The sequence below is a fragment of the Achroia grisella genome, unplaced genomic scaffold, assembly GCF_030625045.1.
Source record: "Achroia grisella isolate CSIRO2021 unplaced genomic scaffold, CSIRO_AGI_Agris_v1 utg782, whole genome shotgun sequence".
In the NCBI taxonomy this organism is placed as follows: Eukaryota; Metazoa; Arthropoda; class Insecta; order Lepidoptera; family Pyralidae; genus Achroia; species Achroia grisella.
In genome coordinates, this window is record NW_026713022.1 from 2,861,691 (window position 1) to 2,883,610 (window position 21,920).

Sequence of the window (21,920 nt, forward strand, 5' to 3'; positions counted from 1 at the left end):
AAAAGAACATATAGAGAAGTTTAGGGGCAACCTATGCTTTTTATAACTTTTTAGGTTTGAAACTTTTAACTAAATTGTAAAGCAATAGGATAATTATTATTATGTGTATTCCATAAAAAAAGGGTAATAACTGTCTTTTATACTTTATACTTCAAGACCCGGAAATGATGAAAAGCCCGCTCTTCGCTTACGTCATCGTGCATATTCAATTGATAAGTATGCGCACGCGACGCCGTCTCGCGTTCGAAATTCAAATAATGACCGTCCAACGGTAAGTGGCGCGGGCGCAGACGTATTGTTATTAGGGTTACACCACCAAAGGGCACTGCCCTACAAATGGAATGGCATACTACACTAATAGAGCTCTATATCACATAATCATACAAATTACTTTCACTGCCAACGGAGACGGCACTGAGAATGATATATAGATATTTAAGTTGTTGATATAAATAAACTATCCGTATCTATGGTCATATCTGAATGGGATTTAATGATTCTGTGTAGTAAAGATCACTTTTAATAGTTTAATAATAGGGGTTTTCAAGTTGCTGTGTTTTTATATTCTGAATTCGTTTTTATTGTTTTTTTTTCTTACTATTTACATAAGTAATCATAGAAGGGGCCCAATTTTATAAATATAAATTTTTAGATTAAAGCAAGAACATTAAATTAAAAAAAATAAGTTTGATTTATCAAAATGTCTTCTTAACATTTATTTCACAATGTGTTTAAGATTTGTAGGAATGTAAATTTATTTAACATATTTATTAAGATATAAATGTCGAATAATTAAGATATTAAGCCTATACCTACAATATTTTTTGTTTTTTTTGTAACAGTAATGAAAAAGTAGCTAACGGCCCACCTTGTGGTCAAATGGCCATTGTCTTCTATAGACATGAAGACTTCTTCATAATCATGAATCCCTCGTATCACTAATGCGTTGCCATTCCGGAGTATTAACATGGCCTCTGCAGTCTAATGGTTATAGTACATCGCATTACTTCCGATGGTCGCGGGTTCGAGTACTCGCGTAGTAGAAACATTTGTATTTATCAGTTTTTGTTATGTATATATTTACAAAAAAATATCTATTTATATTATAACCCCAGCTCTACTTAGCTTGGGAATACATGGTGCTGTATGAATTGTCCTAAGATATATTACTATCATTATACAATATAATGCATCTATTAAGTATATCATTTATATCAATCACCCGACAACCCTGTATAATAAAATGGCGGCACATCCGGTCACTCGGAACTGCCTAAACCCGATTATAACGCTTGCGTATTACCAACACTATTCTGTGTGTAACGGATGTATCCTCTGAAAAATCCTTTATTTTTTTTTCATAAAACAACCTTTATTTAATCTAAACGCTCCTCTATCTATAAACCATTTAGTTACGAATTTGATTTCACTAAAAATTATCAAGAAATCAAGTATGAAATGTTTCTTACAGTATACTTTTAATCTATACATATATTATAAAGGGAAAAAGTTTGTTTGTTTGGTTAAAAATGCTAAGCACCAATTATTACTGGCGGGTTTTAAAAACTATAGACTACCTATATATTATGTAGGAGCGTAGAACCAACAAAAACGTCGAATAACTCGGCTAATAGTAACTAAAGTTATATATAAGCTATAAATGATGTCTCTATAAATTGATAGATCCATGATCTTATATATTGATAATATAATACACCCCCCAATCACATTGTGATTCACAATAATCTCGTTGTGAACTCAATGCCTCTAACTTGAAAGTTAATTTCTAAAGTGGAAGCGACTTAACCCCGGATCATTATTATTGACAATTTAACTCTCTTGATTCAATTAAAGCGAATCTTCTGAGAACTTTACAGGACTCGAGTGGTACAAGATGTTGTAAATGGTCCAATGCATATAGCGTTAGCGGATATACGTATCTTCATACACTATTTTTAAAATATTATGTTTATTAATATTTTATTATTTTTCGTTTAATAGTAATACTAGATTTAAGGACAACTTGCTGTCCCTAAGTATCGTATAGAAAGGGTCAATGGGTCTTTTATGGGTATAAAAACAATAAGATACCAGAGGATATACTGGAATTACCTTTAAATAGATTTGATATGTTAAATCATATTTATTGAACAAAACCTATTATTTACTAAACAATTACTTGAAACGTGCATAGAAGTGGTTGTTCATGCTCGGGATTTTCATTTAATGTTAGACAGACTAATAAGCAAACAAAGTAAATAAACTGACATTAAAAAAAGAAATTCAGTTGAGTTTCTAGCCAGTTTCTAGAGATTATTCTTCTCCAGTCTTTGTCCAGTTGAGGAAAAATTATAATACAAAAAATATGACGACGTTGAATATAATATTTAATTTAATAAGTTTTACTTTTTCTGGTAAATTAAACTCAGGAATAGCTTTCTATTTAATAGACTTTAAATAAATCAACCTATTTTTGTTAATTGTCAATAGATTTAGATACATCAAGATGGATTGTTTAAATTTTACAATAAAAATAACCTACCGTAAGACACCATCTATCTTCATATGCAATTTTATTAAAAATCTAACAAACAGACACAATTTTTAATTTATCAACAAAATTGTCAGCGTTTTGAAATAAAAGATAATCTATGTGATGTACATAAGAATAATTCGTGTCACAATTTATATTCACCTGAAATTTTATAGAAATAGTCGCGAAAAGATAAAAAACAAACAGACAGACAGATACTCATTCGCATTTATAGTATCAGTGCGGATAGATAAATTACATAATCACGAACTTAGGTAACCTTTCAAGTGTAGAAACAAAAAAATAGAATTTGATTATAAATTTTCTAAATTAGAGTTTTTTTATTATTTACTATGTGTAACAACCGTAGATCTAAAGGATTAGATGAGATTATATCAACAAAATGGCTGCCGCGGTTGTATATTTCTATCAACAGAATTACTCCATCAGCAGCACAATTAAAATCAATTCAAACGACCTTTGAGCAATTAGATTGGACCACCGCGTCGACACTTGTAAGTATGATAAGTAGGTACGCCACATTGGAATCCGTTGATTTGAGAATATTAGTTACTAGCTATTCGCCCTGGCTTCATGCGGTTATTGTAATCAATTTAAACAAAACTATAAAGAATTATACACCTAAACCTTTTTAGAAATCACCCTATTGAAAGACTGCATGAAATTCCGTTCAGTAGTTTTTGCGACGAGAGAACAACGCCGCGGGGACTATACTTTATAAATGTAAGGATTAAAACTTATACATATAACTGTAAAGTTAATTCGAATTAGTTCAGACTCTCTGATATATAAATAGGTAATCATTACATTTTTGTTGATATTGTAAAATGTAATCTACCATACCTACTACTACGGTCTATCTACGGTAAATCAAATAGGTATCTCGAATATTTCTCTATGTATATGAAACTTTATCTAAGTACAATGAAAAGAATATTAAAAAGAGACTCTTTTATTTTTATTAGTAGACAATATTTAGCTTATATTACCAGTTTTAATTAATTGCCATTGCAAGTACTGCTAATACTTGAAGTAATATAGGTAATGGTGTCCAATAACAGAAATAGAGTCTCAAAACTTTATTAATACAACTGTAAAAGCATTAATTAATGACTGAATTAATATAATTACAAACATTCTCATTAGAATATCCATTATTAACCGCAACATTGGTCAACTGTATTGAATTTATCACACTAGTTCAACTGTGGATGCTACATGCGTCGTCTTCCCGCTACACGAGGTCTGCAGCGTCGATTGTCGACTCGGCGCAATATAATTACGTTTCATTAAAGTGCTGGCCGTACGTTTAATTAATTAATTGCCATATACTCGTGTACTAATACGCGGTATGTCATACCACATGACTGTCTTGTTTAAAGTTGTATGATTCACTGTTGTGTGGGTTTAAAGTTAGAACAAACAAAAGACAGTGAGTTTTCAGTCTCATATCCTGTCAGCTACATATGTAAAATAAAAGCTGACTAGTGGAATGGTGTAACCGAGGACCGGATCAAATTTGAATAGATATATATGTTAGTAATCTGTACATCTGTGTACAGAAGTATAAAGTTAATTTAAAGTATTTCACATCAATAATCTTTTTTTATTCGAAAAAAAAAATGTAATTATTTTTTTAATAGAATATGTTTTTAAAGAAGCTTCACTTCAGACTGTTCTATAAATATAAATGTCAATCTCAGATTTATATATTATATATACAGTAATCAGCAGTGCATGTTGTATTACTTTGTCTTAACTTTCACAACTAAATTTTGGAAGAATTACAGCGTCCTGAACTCTCGAGTTATGGCTATTTTGAGTTACTGTGGTATACACACAATTGTGTGATGTGTTAAAAAAATAAAACACTAATTATATACGTGGATGGGGTTCTACGTATATAATTCGTGTTTTATTTTTTTTATTATTACGTACGTGTTGAAAATGGTAATGAAAACATAGAATTATAACGTTTTATATATAAACCAACAAATCTTTGAATTTCTTGCTTTGTTCTTTACTATAACATGCATGTATTATTACACATATAAAACTTCCTATTGAATCACTCTATCTATTGCTGTAAATTGCATTAAAATCCGTTGTGTAATTTGAAAGATCTTTCTTTTATACTATGTAAAGATATATAAAAGACTTACTGGTCAAAAGGTGAGAATATGTGGTGCGGAGGCCGATGCTCGGGCGGCGCATCCCTGGAACCTGCACTTCCCACCGATGGTGCTGGAGAAGGACAACTCGTCTCTGACCTGATAACATTACGTTAGAATATAGGCAATGCTCTCATGATGACATGAAGGTCTAGCTGTTTAGCACACCGCCATACTTCCTATGATCGGAAATTCGAGTCTTTTTTCCATGAATATAATTGTTGTTATTGGTATAAATATTTTCTCACGAGAATACCATAATTGAATTTTATTATATATATGTGTGTAAAATATTATTCCCTTCTAGAAAGTGTTATTTTAAAATAAAGGTTTTTAATATAATTGGAGTGACAAAAAAGCCCACCTGTATGTAAGTGATAACTATCATCGATGTTTGTATGTATATGGACAGCAGTACAGACATCGTGTAATTATTTGATGCCCGTGATATTCTTGCTTTCCCGAACATGCTTGCCTGATATCGCACAGTTCAATCCAAATATAGCTTATAAAGCATACTGGAATAGGTGTTTATGTGGTATTTTTATTTGTTGAGGGAATTTGGGCTATTTACAGAAGCTTCAGACCTGTAGCACTGCAACCTACATAGATCTATTTTGTGTTCACCCTTTTTCAGAGTTTGCTATTAGAGACAACAATTGAAGGATATTCTTAGGAGCGATGATTTTTATATCCTCAGGATAGAGTGTATCCTTCTGAAAGGAGATATTTCGTATATGCATGTATAGGCTACAGCCTAATAGGATGTGTAGTGACGTTTACCCTTCAGCTTGGAAAAATCTGCAAGATTTTGTTAGGCACAGACTCAGGAATAACCCAGAGACTTTTTATAAAGTCTAATTGTAATATATTATTGCTATATATAATAAAATGTTGACCTTTCAGGCCTTGGTGATCTGTTTGGTGATCGGCGCGGTGATCGAAGGGGCGACCGTCGAGGTGAGGCAGGTGTCACCGGGGGAGAGGCACGCGGCGACACAACCCCTGACACTGGCGACGCCTCCCCTGAACCTCTTGACATACCGCACTCTGAGGAGCCCTGAAATTTTATTAGCTGTTACGCGACTTTGTCCAAATGGTATTTAACAACAATTTTAATAAAGAAAAACGAAGTAGTAAAAGAATAGAATATACCTAATCAAATAAAAAAGTATAATTGCCTAATTATGTATGTGTTATTTTTAAATGTATCTATGTTTTTGTATCAGTTGTCTAGCTACTCGCCCGGATGTACATGTATTATATGTATAAACCTTCCTCTAGAATCACTTTATCTATTAAAAGAAACCCTTTCAAAATCCGTTGCGTAGTTTAAAGATTTAAACATATATAGGAACAGACAGCGACGACGACTTTATTTTATACTATGTAATAATGATACGTGTCGCAGCGAGTCTTTATAATATTATATGTATAGATAACAGTAGTCTGATGAATTGAAATTTCTTGCAGGTATAACCATGGGTTTAGCTAGTAGTTTTAAATCCAATGGTAAATTATTAAATAATTTTACTGATTGATATCTCGTACAGTGTGGAGCTATTCTGAATTTGGGTACTATTTGGGACAACAAATAATTTCTCCTAGTACTTTCACGGCTGTATCTTTCTTCGACAATTTCTGAGTTAAGTTTTTTAAGAGATATTTACACAATAAGAAAATCACAGCACCATCCGGTGAAAATCATCTCTAAATATATATATTTACTACATGTGACCATGGTTTCACCCGCATTAAATTTGTAGCCTATGTGCTATTCTCATGTACAAGCTATATTATTAAAAAGCTACAAAAAAATCCGTTGAATGGTTTTTACATGAAAACACAAAACATCCACCCATCTGTCCACACTCACAAACTTTCACGTTTATAATATAAGTAAGATAAACTTGTGTAAGGTGCAAATACCTTGTCATCAGAGGGATCCCTCTTGGTGAGCACGTCGGCACCCTCTCGCTTGCGTTGCTCTTCTTTCAACCTCTCCGCTTTCCGCCATTTCGCCCTCCGGTTTTGGAACCAGACCTGCCACAGGTTATCCAAATCATTGATATCAAATATATATAAAATACAAGTTTAAGAATTGATTGCTAGATTGGTATGATAATGCTTACAAACTTATAAGTATTATATAAACCCAATTGCAGAATTATGCTAAAAATTTAATATATATTACAACATAATTCTGCTACTGCTTATTATAATATAAATTACATAGTTGATTAAGGTATGGTAAGGTAAGTTTCCTTATACATGATAAGGAACAGAATAGTTCTAAATTGATATAAACAACCCTAAAATGAAAGTAGATATACACTTGAAAATAATTACAGTACAAGTACAACCATGGTCGTTACACGACTAAACAAACAATATTTTATTCTACTTCATACATAAATAATATAGCCTATAGACCACAATGCCCCTTCTGGAGAGCTGTCAACACTACAAGTCTTTTATATCACATCATTACCACCCTATTTTGTCGGTTGTTATAACTCAAAGATTAGAGATCATTGCAAAAGCGAGGGTGACCAAATGAACCATATATCGGAGCTCTCATTCAATGGAAAACATACGCTACGACAGTTCAACTTTGACTAGACACACAATGTTATTACCAAAATTGTAAGACCTCTGATATATTAATAGATGTTCGCTACGCGAGATCCAAATATTTTGGTACATGTAAGCTGGTTAGTCAGGCACGGCAGGGCCACATTTGCAGTGCAATTTTCGCAATTTACTTTTAATAAACCCTCTGTTGGGTGAGAGTGCTATGAAATCTTGTGGTGATGAGAAATAAATTTTGTTTAGAGGTGACAGTAGGTAGAAATATTAAGGGACCGTGTTTGTTAAACGATTTGAACCTGCTAAGATTTTAAATTTAATTATACTTACTTTTTGATTACCTGAACATGATAAATTGGTCAAAAAGTAAGTAATTTTTTTTGTATTTTTAACAATGGTTTTGATAAAATCGATGTTCACGATTTTTATTTAAAGTCAAATAAATAACATTTTAAATAAAAAAAATACGATAAGTACTTTTAACTGGTAAATTTGTAAATTCTTTACAAGATTTTTACAAAAATAAAATGACATTTCTGTCTTATTAAATATAAATCCGATAACTAAACTCTAACCCTAACTTAATTATATGTACATTTTATTTGCTCTTTTTTTTTCGTTGGTGTTTTATATTGTATTTTTTACATTGCACTGAACAAAATATTTTTCTTTCTTTCTTCTTTCTAATTGTAAGTGTAATTATTGAAATATGCATAGGTATATGTAACAAAAACTTTGTGCCCCTTTTTACGAAATTTGCGCCGACGGAGAAATATAAAATTTCGTACGCATGTAATTTATATAGAGAAGGTGTGCAGAATGCTAATATATTTTTTTAATCAAGTATAATACATGTACCTATTAAGAATAAGAAATTAAAAGTATTTTAATAAAAATATAAACAATATAAGTATTTGAAGCACAACGCCTTGAAGTAATAATTTAAATAATTTTATTTAAATTAATACTTCTTATCGAAACTTGAAAATTATTAAGGTTCTATTGTCAAAAATCACTTGTTTTTACAAATATATCGTCACGACAATACTTGTATAAATTAATTTCTGTTCCATCTGCGACTCGATTGATCTGTGACCCATTTCGGGAGTGTACTCCCTTAACGATCGCAAGCTAACTTCGTTAAAATAATAATCCGCCATAATCTGAGGCTACTCTAATAGTTTTTATCCTACTTATTGGGGTAAAATTAATATTTCAACGCGTCGACTCTGCTCTGCTCCCCCATTGTAATTTAACTATGTTCAAGAATATATGATGTTGAGGGTTGTCAATATTTTTTCATCATTTTGTAATAAAAAAAATGTTATAAGAGATAAACATAGAAGAAACATAGACTTTGATGTTAAATTAAGAAATATATTGTATTGGACCTTCGTTTATCGCAGCGATGCTCTCCAGAGGGGGCGTTATGGACTATTGGTAATTTGTTTATCTATGAAGTAGAATAAAATACACATAAAATGGCTAATTAGTTCGCCACTTACGTTAAATTGATTGTTTATATAAATAATACTAATATATATATGCTATAAATAATATTTTTCAATTTATATATCAAGTCAAGATCAAGTCTGGACTGTAATCGCTAGAGATCAGAGAATACTATAGATATATAAAGTAGACCTGGTATTCGGAATAACAATAAAATATATTTTTTGTCCATGAAGCCATTAAAATACATCAGTGAATTTAATATTAGTACATATAATATATTCATTGTTTATTTTTTAATATAAACTTAACTAAGGTTGAGGTTATATCTAACTACCAATTAAAACTCCTCTAGGTATATTATCCGCGAATAAACCGACGGATAACTAAAAACTGACTGGTCATATCTTGATCAAATTTATTTAAGACTAAGCAGCTTATATATATAAAAACAATCATAGAAATAGGTTCAAATAGACAAAAGTTCTAATGCACAGAAAAAATACAGTCAAATTAATATCCTCTTTTATTTTTCCAAGTTAGATTACACATATAGCAGGATAAAAATAAACCCTTGAATATATCAACATCGCACTTCAACATTTTATCATTGACAAGGTTCTATCTCCTGCAGAACACATGTTAACATACGACTTTGTCGTTACAACTCAACATCACCATTAAACAAAAGCCTCCCGCGCCTCTCAACAAAGTTTAAACAGTGCAACACAGAAGGAGGTCCTGATAAATTGGCAGGGGGCCAAGGTAAATTGGTCACTTTATAAGGGGCGTCGCAGACAGTAGGGGTGCGGTAATTACCTAGTGTTTGGTAAACGATTGTTTGCTTTTGTTACACTGTGAATTGAGTGTGCACCGGGTTTAAATAATAACAAATATGTATTGTTTAATACAGTGGAGGTAATAGCTCTTGACGGGGAGTTGTTTGTTAACGATTTGTTAACGATCATATTATGTTTACAGTTGTGAACGAGATGATTTAGTTGAACAAGTATACTTTGATCTACAACAAATGCCTACAATTAAATCCGGCAAAATTGGTGTTGCATTTATTTTTCACGAGTATTAACAATTAATATGGCAAGAATATTTATACTTAAGTAATACTTCAGTACCTATTTAGATGTAAAAACGTATCTGCGGTACATGCTTAGTATCGTATTATGTGGAATATGCTGTACATTTGGATATTTATATAGGTAATAAAAAGAAAGAAGATATTCGAAGGAGATTTAAAGTGTCAAGTAGGGCCAACAGAAATAGTACATATTAGAACTCTATAAAAAAATTCAAAGCAAAATTAAAATATGTTTAATTAGGCAGTTACAACAAAGTATTTTTAATTATAAAGTAATCTGTATTAATAAATAAATAAATAAATAGCATCCTCTGTGTTACACCTATCGATTGCAGAAAGATTTACAGAAATGTATTTACCAAAATATGACGAATCTTAGACAAAAAAGAATTTATCGGTCGTTTAAAAGTAGATAGAAAAAGAAAAGGAAACAATGACATCGGGATATAACAATCAATTTAATAAATGAACAAACTCACTTTCATATTTCTAATACAAAAAAATCGAAAATGGTAGAGAAAAAATTATATATCTACATTCTCATAATGTAATCTTACGTATTTTAAAATTAATCTATAAATTAATATTCATGATGAGAATAATGCCTAAGATTTGCCTAAACACTGCGTAAACATTAAACAACATCCGTAACTGTACTCAAAAACTTTAACGAGTTGCTAAATACTCCATAATTTCATCATGAACTCCTCACTTAGAGTTAAACACACATCATAACTTTAAGTAAAAACCATCACCTGAAAAGTAACCCTTAATTACGTCAGCGTGCAGTAATGTTTTAAAACACTTCATACGGGGAGTTAACGTAACATTAACGTGAAAGTTAACGTTAATAACCGTTGAAAATATGTTAAGAAATACGGGGGGGACTCTTTAAGTAGCTGGAATGTTTTTGCGAGTCGCGACATAAGTGACAGCTTGTGTTAAAGGGAGTTCCGGGGTTAATGTATTGAAATTGCTCATGTCAGTTTGCGTAATTTTGAAGGAGATTTTTTAATGCAGTAATGGCTTCTATTTGACAGAGTGTGGTTTAAATGCATACATATAGACTTTTTACCGTTATTTTAAGTATATGCAGCCTATAATAAGACTTATAAAACATTTTCTGTTTTTTATTTTATTATTCTTTATACATTTAAAACAATCGACTCTTTCTATCATATGCATTAATTATGAGATATACATACCTACAACTTTAACGCAGGAATACACTTTTTAAATAAAATAGTAATAATCTGTCTGGAAACTAATTAGCTATAAGATCACCTTATCCTGTTACTACTGTATGCTACTTGTAATGTATGATTTTATGTAATGCAATAAAGTAAAGAAGTAAAATAAATAAAAATATTTGTTTACTCAGTTCGATTGTTTTGTGGATTCAACATAATTTGGTCATGTGAGAACGAGTACTAAACGAGTACATGACAGTATAAATTTTAATAAACAGGTGATCATGAAAATTAGTACTTTATAATTTTACGATGCTTTTTTAATAATTTTAAGATTGACTCGACATTTTAACATGACTATCACAGGACTGCCTAATCCTCTAGTTAACTACGATCTATGTTAATAATTTTAAAGACCATTGTGTAGGACCAATAAATATACAGTTTCTGTTACCGGCGGACAGTCAGCAAAAAATCGTCTTCCTAATTTTTCCACTCCTAGAAGTTGGGACTCACACTTTTAAAAATAAAGATAAAAACCGTTTAAAAGTAGATATATAGTAGTTCCCACTATGTGTATTCACACAAAATAGTCGGAATTGAAAATCTTATTGCAATCAGTTTGTAATTCGACCTCAACGCTCTACCGCGATTTATTTATTCAGTAAAATAAGGCACGAGGTAAATTTGATTGCTTGCATGTTACAGCTTAACCGGAGTTAAGCTAACTTGGAAGTTAAACAGCTCAGACTGGAGGTTAATTAAAAGACGGCGAGTAATTAGTGCTTCGTGTGTACACACTTCATATAGAGAAAATTTTAAATCTTTTTATGCAAACATTTCGCAAGTTTATTCATTCATTGCAATATATTTATATTTATAGGTATAATTAAGTAAAAAGTCGTCTTTGTGGGTATCTTTTTTAATGAAAAATAATGGAATGTTCCACCCGTCTGGAGCATCAATGGAGGATGATAAAAATAGCATGAGGTCTTTTAGGTTAGCCAACGTTCAGGTTAGTTATCGTGACATATGGATGGATGTTTGTTACTCTTTCACGCAAAACTTACTGAATGTATTTTTATGAAACTTTACAGTAATATAGCTTATACATCAGAATAACATATAGGCTATAACTTACTATAACCGCCTATACTCGGCTATAACCGCCGGCAAAGCTAGTGTGAAATAAAAATAGCCACTCTTTTCTACCACTGATGCGTTAACAAACAAATATTTAGCAATACGGACGAAGTTATATTATATCTAGTTAACAGAAGTAACGCGTCAAGTTTTTCATCACATGATTAAGAGAAAATTGCCCCCTTACCACCCCCGGTCGCCCATCATCTTCGTACTCCTGGGATCCGGCAAATCTCCCGTTATCCCGACTAAGATCCGAAGAGCTTTCTTAGCGTTGAACATTGAGTCAAGCACCAATTTTTGGATATGTAATTAGTAATTTTTGGATATCTATTAAATCACATTATTATGTTAATTATAACAGTTGAGTGATTTATTCGGTCTTGATATTGTAGCGTTTTAGCACTTTATTTCTGTTTTTTTCGATTCGAATCTTTACATATATATAATATATATAAACATCTGTATTAATGGGTATGATTATTTGTATTGATCCGGAAATTTTGTATATATATTTTCATTTACATACCAGTCTTGCCAACATTAAAAATTAATGTAAATTATTATTATATATACTATATTAATTAATTTACATTAGTTCAATTTTGGTTCTCTAATTTCGTACATACATTTACATATGTAGTATTTTTACCGATTTCGAAATTTGTATAAAAGTGAAAACGTCGTCGTACTTAAAGCCAAAAATCTCGAATTGTACGAAGATCCTTGTAAAGGCATCCCTGTGCCGCATCCAATACTTGTGGTTAGTTCAGACATCTTGTCGACTATGTAATTAGATTCCACGTCGAGAGTGGTGTAATTCACGCAAAATGGAAGACGTATCGTACTTAACTTGTTTACTGGCAAATTATCTTTCGGATCATATCGACGCGCCGTCGCCATAGCAGCCTTTGTAAACATATATTTTTTATTATTAGAACGCAAAATATTTCAGTGAATTTACTCATGTGAATGTTTGAAAACAATTAACAGAGATTTATTCTTGCCGTTATATTGTTACATGCAACTTTGTTCATCAACGTTGTCCGGTAGGTATTATCTCGAATTGAACCTAAAACCAAATTTGAAGACAATTAGCATGCTTCTATTTTCTTTGACATTGTTACAGCAAAATTTATGCAACAACGTTAATAGGTATTGTCTCGAAAAGAACCTCCAAAGCAAAGACCTACTTAAGATACTATATTGTTGCTGACTCATGTGGGTGAGACAAGTTCCTGTAGTGACTAGAGCGGGATAAGTACATATTTATTAAAAAAATCAGGCATAATTAAATGACTCCTTAATATATTAATTCCAAGAGGATTCAAATTAAAAATTAAAAGTGATATAAAAGAGGGGTATCAAAATACGAAATATATAAATTTTAAACAAGCATGGTGGCCAAGCTGCTAGCTGTCAGATAAGAAGTAATATGTAGTTACATAATAAATACTATAGTATGTATCAATATTGTATGAGAGAATAAAGATTCATTGACAGTCTGAACTTATTGTTTGAATATCGTTTCACTTGCAACATCAGACAACTTTATACAGTCGACCTTTGTTTATAAAAATATACTTCCAAAATATAAACAAGAACAGAACATTGTTTTTTTCCTTACGTTTTCCCGTCCACTTAGTCTATAGAAGTGGAATACTTCAGACAAACTCTTCATCAATCACGTCGTATAAGAATTAAATCAGGGGTGAAAAAGTAATACGAGTCACTCGTGCCACCTCGCGAAACTTGTTTGTTATTTTGTTTTGCTCTCTCTGTCAATCGTCGTGCCCGAGGGGGTCACTTGTGTATGTTTGGGAGATGAGAGGTGATCATTACTGATTTTTATTTTAATTGTATTAAAAAAAGTTTTCAATTCAACTACCTGATTGCATCTTTTTTAATTTTTCATGATATTTTATTTATATATTCAAAAATGCATAAATGAAGTAGAGGCATTTTCTCATAATCAATCTCATTTCTCATAACCAAAGGGTAAATATAAGATAGGTATCTCCGAAAATATCTGATTTCATTTTGATAATTTTTGTTTTATTTTTATATTTTTGCCTATATACAAACTTACTTTAGATAAAACTTACACTTTTATATACATATTTGTTTCCACTACTAGGAACAGGAAATACGGACATCTAATTTTCAAGACTACCGAGATGGTCTCTAATTATATTTTCTAAATCTGTTTAGACCTATAATATATTATAAAAAAATAAAGTGTGTCCGTACTCATATAAACACTCATCAATTCACACTCAATTTTATTACCGGGAGTTTAATAAATTTATTTAATACTGAGCATTATTCCTTCAAGAAGTTACTAATTTTTTTTAATATAACTATCGTTGAATTTCCTTGTTCGTATAGAATTCGTAATAATTTGTTTATTACTATAGCCATACTAATATTATAAATATTATTGTCAATGTGTTTGTTTAATCTTGGCGCTTTATTCATAAAATTCGATACACACACGGTATGTTTAGAACTGTTAAAGGCGACAAATTTTTATAGCTAACAACTCGCGAATAAAAACTTATAATATATTACATTAGATTTAAATTGATATGTTTTAATAACATAATACGGGGTAGGATCTCTTTTAACGATCCCGTTCTCAAAGATGTCAGCAATAATTGACACGTTGGGACAAAGGGGTCCTGTCGTAGGGGTCGAAGTGAGGCCAGCAGTTCATCCCACGCGGATACTGTTGCGACAAATGATATTTGTAATAATTTAATTAAGTTTCACTATTGTTATGATACTAAATAATATTTCAATGACACGTTGCAATTTTGACTCTTATTTAGGAGACTTGAGAATTTCGATTACAATGGACGGTCGAGGGAGGACAGTTTAGCGATATAAATATATATGATAATATTATAAACACTCGACAATTCCCAACTAGTCCCAAGCTAAGCAGAGCTTGTGTTATGGGTACTGGACAATTGATAGTTTTTTTTTTTTTGTAAATACACAGTAAACATAACAATACAAACATTCATACACATTAATACAAATTTTTGCGAAGACCTAACTTTCAACTATTGTATAGAGGTCTGCTAAATCACCATCGACACCTTATTATGTAAAAAGAAACAATAGGTAAAACTAATGAAATGGCAACTAATGAAATACTATAATGTGAAGTATCTACATAGGACAAAGGTAAAAAAACAAAATAAAACATAATCTCAATTTTCTTCTATCTATTTCTTCTTCTTCTCTTTTTCTTTGCCTATTTCTAAACCTCGCAACGGATTGATTAGATTTTCAATACTATACCTACTTTCTTTTATTCACTAGTCACTAGCCCGTTGTAGTCTACTGCTAGACATAGGCCTCTCCCAAAGCATAACGCTAGGCACGATCTTCAACCCTTCTCTATAAGTTCTTCGTAACCCGTCTATAATATACTAAAATTATAATGAGAAAAGATTTCTTGTAAGAAGAAGAAGAAGAAGTAATTAAGAACGCATGAAGCGTTTATAGTCAAAGTTAAAAATTATTTACTTAATTATAGGTATTTATGTCTAGGTACATACCTATGTAGGTATATATATATGACTATCAACAAACAGTACATTTAATATTTCCTCTTTATAATTTTAATACAATTACGTTAGTCACAGGATGTTATTTAGATTCATAGCTGCGTCATTCCCAGCCACAAACCGAATAAAAGTAAGCACGACAATATTTTTTTCTACTAGAAAAATACATTATCGATAATGTTCTTATCAATAAAATAAAACAGCTTATAAAAATCAGTCGCCGCTAAAATTCGATAATGTTCCTTAAAAAGATATGTTGTACGGCGAACCGCGCGCTCGTGCCCACCTCTCGCTGTAATCCAATATGTCTGACAGTTGCTCCCAAAGCTTCCTTTTTATATTTTTCGGGCGAATTATCACCGACACTCCCCGGCTGGACGAGGATGCGAATCAAATTGAAAGCCGACTCAATTATATTACTGGGCTCTTTAGGGTTGCCAATGTTCAGATAAAATTACATTTTAGCAAAATTAAAACTAATAATGACACTGTAGAGCCTTAACTGGGTATGTATGACAAAAATAATAGTTCTCAATTGATATTTTAATAAATATGTACAGTAATTGAACGAACTAACTATGTTTTTTGGAATTTTTACTTTGGCGAAAAGTATTTTGTTTTAAAACACTACATTTAAATGCGATTCTCGGTTACATTTTCTATAGTCTACCTTACCTTAGGTCTTGTAGTTACTGGTAATAAGTAATATTTATATAGTGATGATATTTCAAAATATATCACAAATAATTTAAAATATAATGTATAATAGACTAGCTACTCGTCCCGGCTTCGCACGTACATTAATAATCTTTCCTCTAGAATCACTCTATCTATTAAAAAAACCGCTTCAACCGTTGCGTACTTCTAAAGATTTAAGCGTACACAGGGACAGACAGCGACAGCGACTTTGTTTTATACTATGTACCTAATAATGATGATGATGATGGTGGTGATAAATCTAAAGTAAAGGAACATAAACAAAATAATATTTTCCACCAAATATAGCTTCAATTTCGAGAATATTAATATTCTAATTTGAATATTTCTTAAAAAATATTCACAATTTATTTAAATTTCGAATTGAGAACTTCTATTTTTAAATATGTTTCAAAATTACGTTAAGGCAGCCCTTAGTCTGGGGAGCACGTGCCGCAAGGTGTGGGAGAGGTGAGGATGCGGTCCGCGCGGGGGAAAGGTAACAGCCTCATACCGTAATACCATTCCGAGATGAGCGACTTAAACACGTTAGAGATCACCAACGGAACCTGACCTCCCACACCCCGCTCACACTTCCCCGTCAAAACGATATCGGGAAAACTCAATGAGCACTCAAAGACCAACTATTATTGGACATGTAGACGTTCAATTCTCAAATGTTTTGGTGGTTTTAGCAACTAACTGGAGTGGATTTTGACAATGGACTACTAGTTAATGGGAGTGGATTCCTTCAGTTCGACTGCTGAAATTTAATATTGTCTGTGAGTTGGTCACATTTACGTCGATTGCTCTTATTATGGAGTTGTTCTAACTACAATATGTTTGAATGACACGTGTCTGTGTTATTTTCAACTACCTCAAAAAGGAGATAGCTCTTTATATTTCCACTATATTGCCGTACGTATATACAGATCTAATCTATAGCAATATCGGCCTCGGTTGATGATCAAAAATGTTTTTATTGAATATCATGTTTTTAAGATTTTTACTATTTAATATAATAATTGGATTTTTTAATAATTAACTTGTGTTAAGTATCCCACTATTAATATTATAATTTAAAGAATTTGTTAATTTTAATAATGTCAATATAACTATTCATATCATTCCGTTATATATTAAAAAAAGAAAATAAGTTTGGCACCAAAATGCTGTACAACAAAACATAAAAATACTATATATATATACGTATAGGTAAAACAATATATATTAGAGATAGAAGAAAACTTGTAAACAACTATATATTGTTATATTCATTATTTAAATGTATTATAATACTGTCTAATTGCATATAATTGTTGGCAGCACGGATTTAAAGATAAAAAATAAAGACATCATCTTATTATAGTGCTTTATACATTTCATTGTTTCAAAAGTAGTTGTTTGTAGGGTACCATCATAGGTACCCTACAAACAACCCGTATTTTTTGTAGGGTGTTTTTTATATGCCATGGTTAAAAATCGGACTATATATTTTATTGTTTAGGTACTATTCGTAAGTTTACTTTTCGGTCATTTCCAAAGTCTTAGGTATCACGCAATATTTTAGTATTAAACCTATATGCTGTAACATACCCATTTCTACAAACAATATTATCGATTTTACACCAGATATTTAAAATGCAATTTTATGATTTTAACTTATTAATTAACACAGAATAATTCTATGTGGTTAAAACTAGAGTTTCTTTATATAGATAGAATTCAGTAAATTAGTAGATAGAATTCAGACTCCATTAAGAGTCTTAATTCTATCTATGTAATATTATCTTATCTGTGTCAATATTTAGAAAACTCTAACTAAAAACATATCATAAAAGATGTCGTTGTCCGGAGAACAAACCCTAGTAAAAAGTGAGGCAACATTTATACCAACGAGGTCGTCAAACATATATATACATTATACATCATTCCACCGATTCCAAACTCGCGTTTTTCGTCCATAAAACCTATTCACGTACCGGGGAGCGACAGAGGCGGTTCTAAATTGTAGCTGGTGGCGTGCCCTGGCGGTGGAATTGGGCAATTTTTATTTCGACATAAATAAAACAGGGTCGGTTGCGCGAAGCAATTTGCCTAAAACCGCGTCACGAGTCTCGACTACTCCATGAGTAGGGGATATCAGGATAAATTCGTTTACATTACATGTTGCTACTAGTCTAGTCCATTCACGGAATGTAGTCTTCGCTGAACTTCTTTGCGTAGACAGGAACAAATGTATTTTTTATTAAGGGCTTTGGGTTATTACTTAGTGCTATGATCTGTAGCACTGCGATCTTAAGAGATCTATTGTGCACGACCTTTTATAGAGTTTGTCAGGGACAAGAATTGAAGGATATTCTTACGAGTGATTATTATTAATGTAATGCTGTTACAATCAATTCTTATTTCAAATATATAGAAGTTGACTTTCTCAATGAACTACTGGATAATTGAACATACAAACCTTGATGTACCTAAGACGACCTAAAAGAATAATTTGTCGATTGCAGTTGCCGAACGTGTAACTACATTTATCAATTGCAAATATCAAACGATTCTTACGTAATCGCAAAATAGCAATCTGTTTGAAACGAAAATTGACGGTTAGTGTGTTACATAATCGCTACATTAATTAAATAACATTAGGTAAGTATTTTCTTGTGTTAAAAATTCATAGTCACGTGATTTTTATCAGATTTGAATCTGGTAATATAGTGATAGATATGAACATATTTTTTTACTTTAATTAGTATAGCTAAAAAAGCCGACGACCCAACCGATATAAGTTTACCTACAAGTGACAGCTATGCTTTATATTGCACTACTCATCCATTGCCATTAAATAAGAAATCATGCCTTGTCCTGTAATTTCACTATATAATCATCCTACCATGTTACAAAGCATGTTACAAAGCAACTAACTACTAACTGCCTAGCAGCTGAATTAGGCGTTACCGAGATACTTAAAAAGACGAATTTTTACATTCAATCTTTGTCTGGTAAAGCATTGTAGACGACACATGCAGTATATAGGACGGTTATTATAAAAGATTATCTGTTTTCATATAGGATACAAAATATGTTCTTATTTAATAGTGAAATGAGCTAGTGAAGTAGTCAAGAAATAGATGTGATCGCAAATAATAACTAGTTGTCAATAAAACCTGATTATTTGAAGATAAAAATATATAAATCTGCTAAAGTGAATACTCTAGCGAATTACCTTTCAAATATCTTTCATTTTCTGTATTCGAGAATAAATCCAAAACGTATTTCAGATAAAAAGTTTACGATGTATGCTAAAAGCTCCCGAGTTATTGCTTTCGCCGTTTCGAATAGACCAATCAATTGACTGAACTCAAGTTTAGAAGCTGATAAATATAAGTTTCTAAAAAGTAATAAAAAAAAACAGTTAACTCCTAATTGAACATGCAATTTCGGACAACATTATCAAATGATCATATAAATTAAATCACCTAATATAATACAAATCACATAATATTGAAGTATTTCTGTAATAAAATAATTAAACAAATAATAAATAAATAACCCCTGGATAATTAACATAACGCCATCTAGTTCCACGGTAAACGGAGCTTGTATTATGGATACTAGACAAGTTAGATATTTTTTTCGTAAATACATACATAATATACATAGAAAACAACCAGACACAAACAATCATACTCATGAATACACCGTTTGCACCGTGGGAGAAATCGAACCCGCGACCATCAGAACTAAATCGATACCACCGAGGTCTTCAAATTAAATAAAAACTATGATGTGTAAATAATATTTTATATATTATTACAAAGATTAATAATGTCGAACGTGATGATAATGATATAGGAAAATTAATGAAAAATATATGTATACACACTAATTATTATAAAGAGATATCGTATTTCGTTACGAGGAAAGGAAAATCCGGGATCACTACACCGACTTGAGCAATTCGTACACTGTTTAAAATGTACATTCTTCCGAAGTGACGTAACCTATTGTTAATATATAAAATATAATATAATTATAAATACAAGGTTACTACTATAATATTACAAAGCATATGTTATCTGTAATATAAAGTACAGGAATTAAAGAAGTATTAATTAAATTGTATGATATAAATTGGGATCGGCAAGTATAAAAACTCGTTTATAAAGGGAGTCTATATAGAATTCGTTAAATAGAATATACTAATCCGTAAGGTAATAATACTCATGAAAATGAATACATTTCTCCAATAATAAAGGGTAACATTGAAAGTAAATCTATAAGAAAAGTTCAACATTAATTTTGTTTCATGGTGAAATTAGATCAATTTAGTTAGTTTCAGATTATGTTATCTGCGGTTTCAGTATGATATATAATTTAGCTGTGCCTGTACCTTTTTTATATACAGGCCTGTATTTAAAATCCGACATAAAAACCAAAACAAAAATATGTAGCTATGTACATTCAACAATACAAGCACCGAGAAATTGAGCCTCATATCTTAGCATATGTACCGTACCGTACAGACACCAGTAAAGTTGACAATTTACAAGTGGCAGACGAGATGAAAACCGAAGCACGTCCCACTGCCAGTCTCAATAACGAACAAGCTACATTACCCCTATCCGCCACGCCAAAACATCGTAAACCATATTTTTATAGCGTAAAACATCAAATATACACTCTCATATTAAAGTTTCATGCGGCCGAAATGACTTTTATTACAGAAATTGTGATAAAATAAGTAAGGATAACTTGAGATTTCGTATCAAAATATATATTGTACGTTGGGAAAGAAAAGATTATAGCTTCGGATTTTTAACGGTTATGTAATTTTACGTAAGCTTGATTCAGTTATATTTATATTTATTTGTTGTTATAGTTAGTTTGTAGAAATAATAAATTTGTGAAATATCTAAATATTTTTGTATTCTATCGATAAAAACTACGGCGATGTGTATAACCCGTAACGAGATATGATTTTATATTACTCATAAAAGATTTATGCACATAAAACTTAGACATACAAACTGGAAATAGACATTACATTGACCAAGTTCAAAATATGCTAAATTGATAAAAAAAGTTAAATGTCTAACATTAAATTTGCGAAATTCTGCATTCCAAGAACAAACGACTTGTACGATGTAATAAAAAACGACTTACTTGCACCCTAGCTTCAGTTAGGTTAATCTTGAGCGCCAGATCCTCTCGTGTGAACACGTCTGGGTAATGCGTCTGCGCAAACGCCGTCTCCAACTCCTCCAGCTGTTGAAAACAATTAGTACCATCAACACAACGTGTTAAGACAAGAGCAGATGATAATAATAATTACCCAGAACAATTCACACAACGCCATCTAGTCCTAAATTAAACAGAGCTTGTGTTATGGGTATACTAGATAAATGATAAAAATACTTGAATATATTTATTTTGTAAATACATGATGAT

The 21,920-nt window shown here is 31.3% G+C and overlaps 1 protein-coding gene across 1 annotated transcript in view; it reads right to left on the reverse strand.

Annotated features, from left to right (window-relative positions):
* Positions 1-21,920, reverse strand: part of LOC131851324 (dorsal root ganglia homeobox protein) — an 82,741-nt gene that overhangs the window by 33,354 nt on the left and 27,467 nt on the right. The window contains exons 5-8 of the mRNA XM_059201813.1: positions 21,636-21,737; positions 6,655-6,768; positions 5,625-5,785; positions 4,717-4,824 (exon numbers count right to left, since the gene is read on the reverse strand). Coding sequence (XP_059057796.1) covers positions 4,717-4,824; positions 5,625-5,785; positions 6,655-6,768; positions 21,636-21,737 — 485 coding nt within the window. The remainder of the gene's footprint in view (positions 1-4,716; positions 4,825-5,624; positions 5,786-6,654; positions 6,769-21,635; positions 21,738-21,920) is intronic.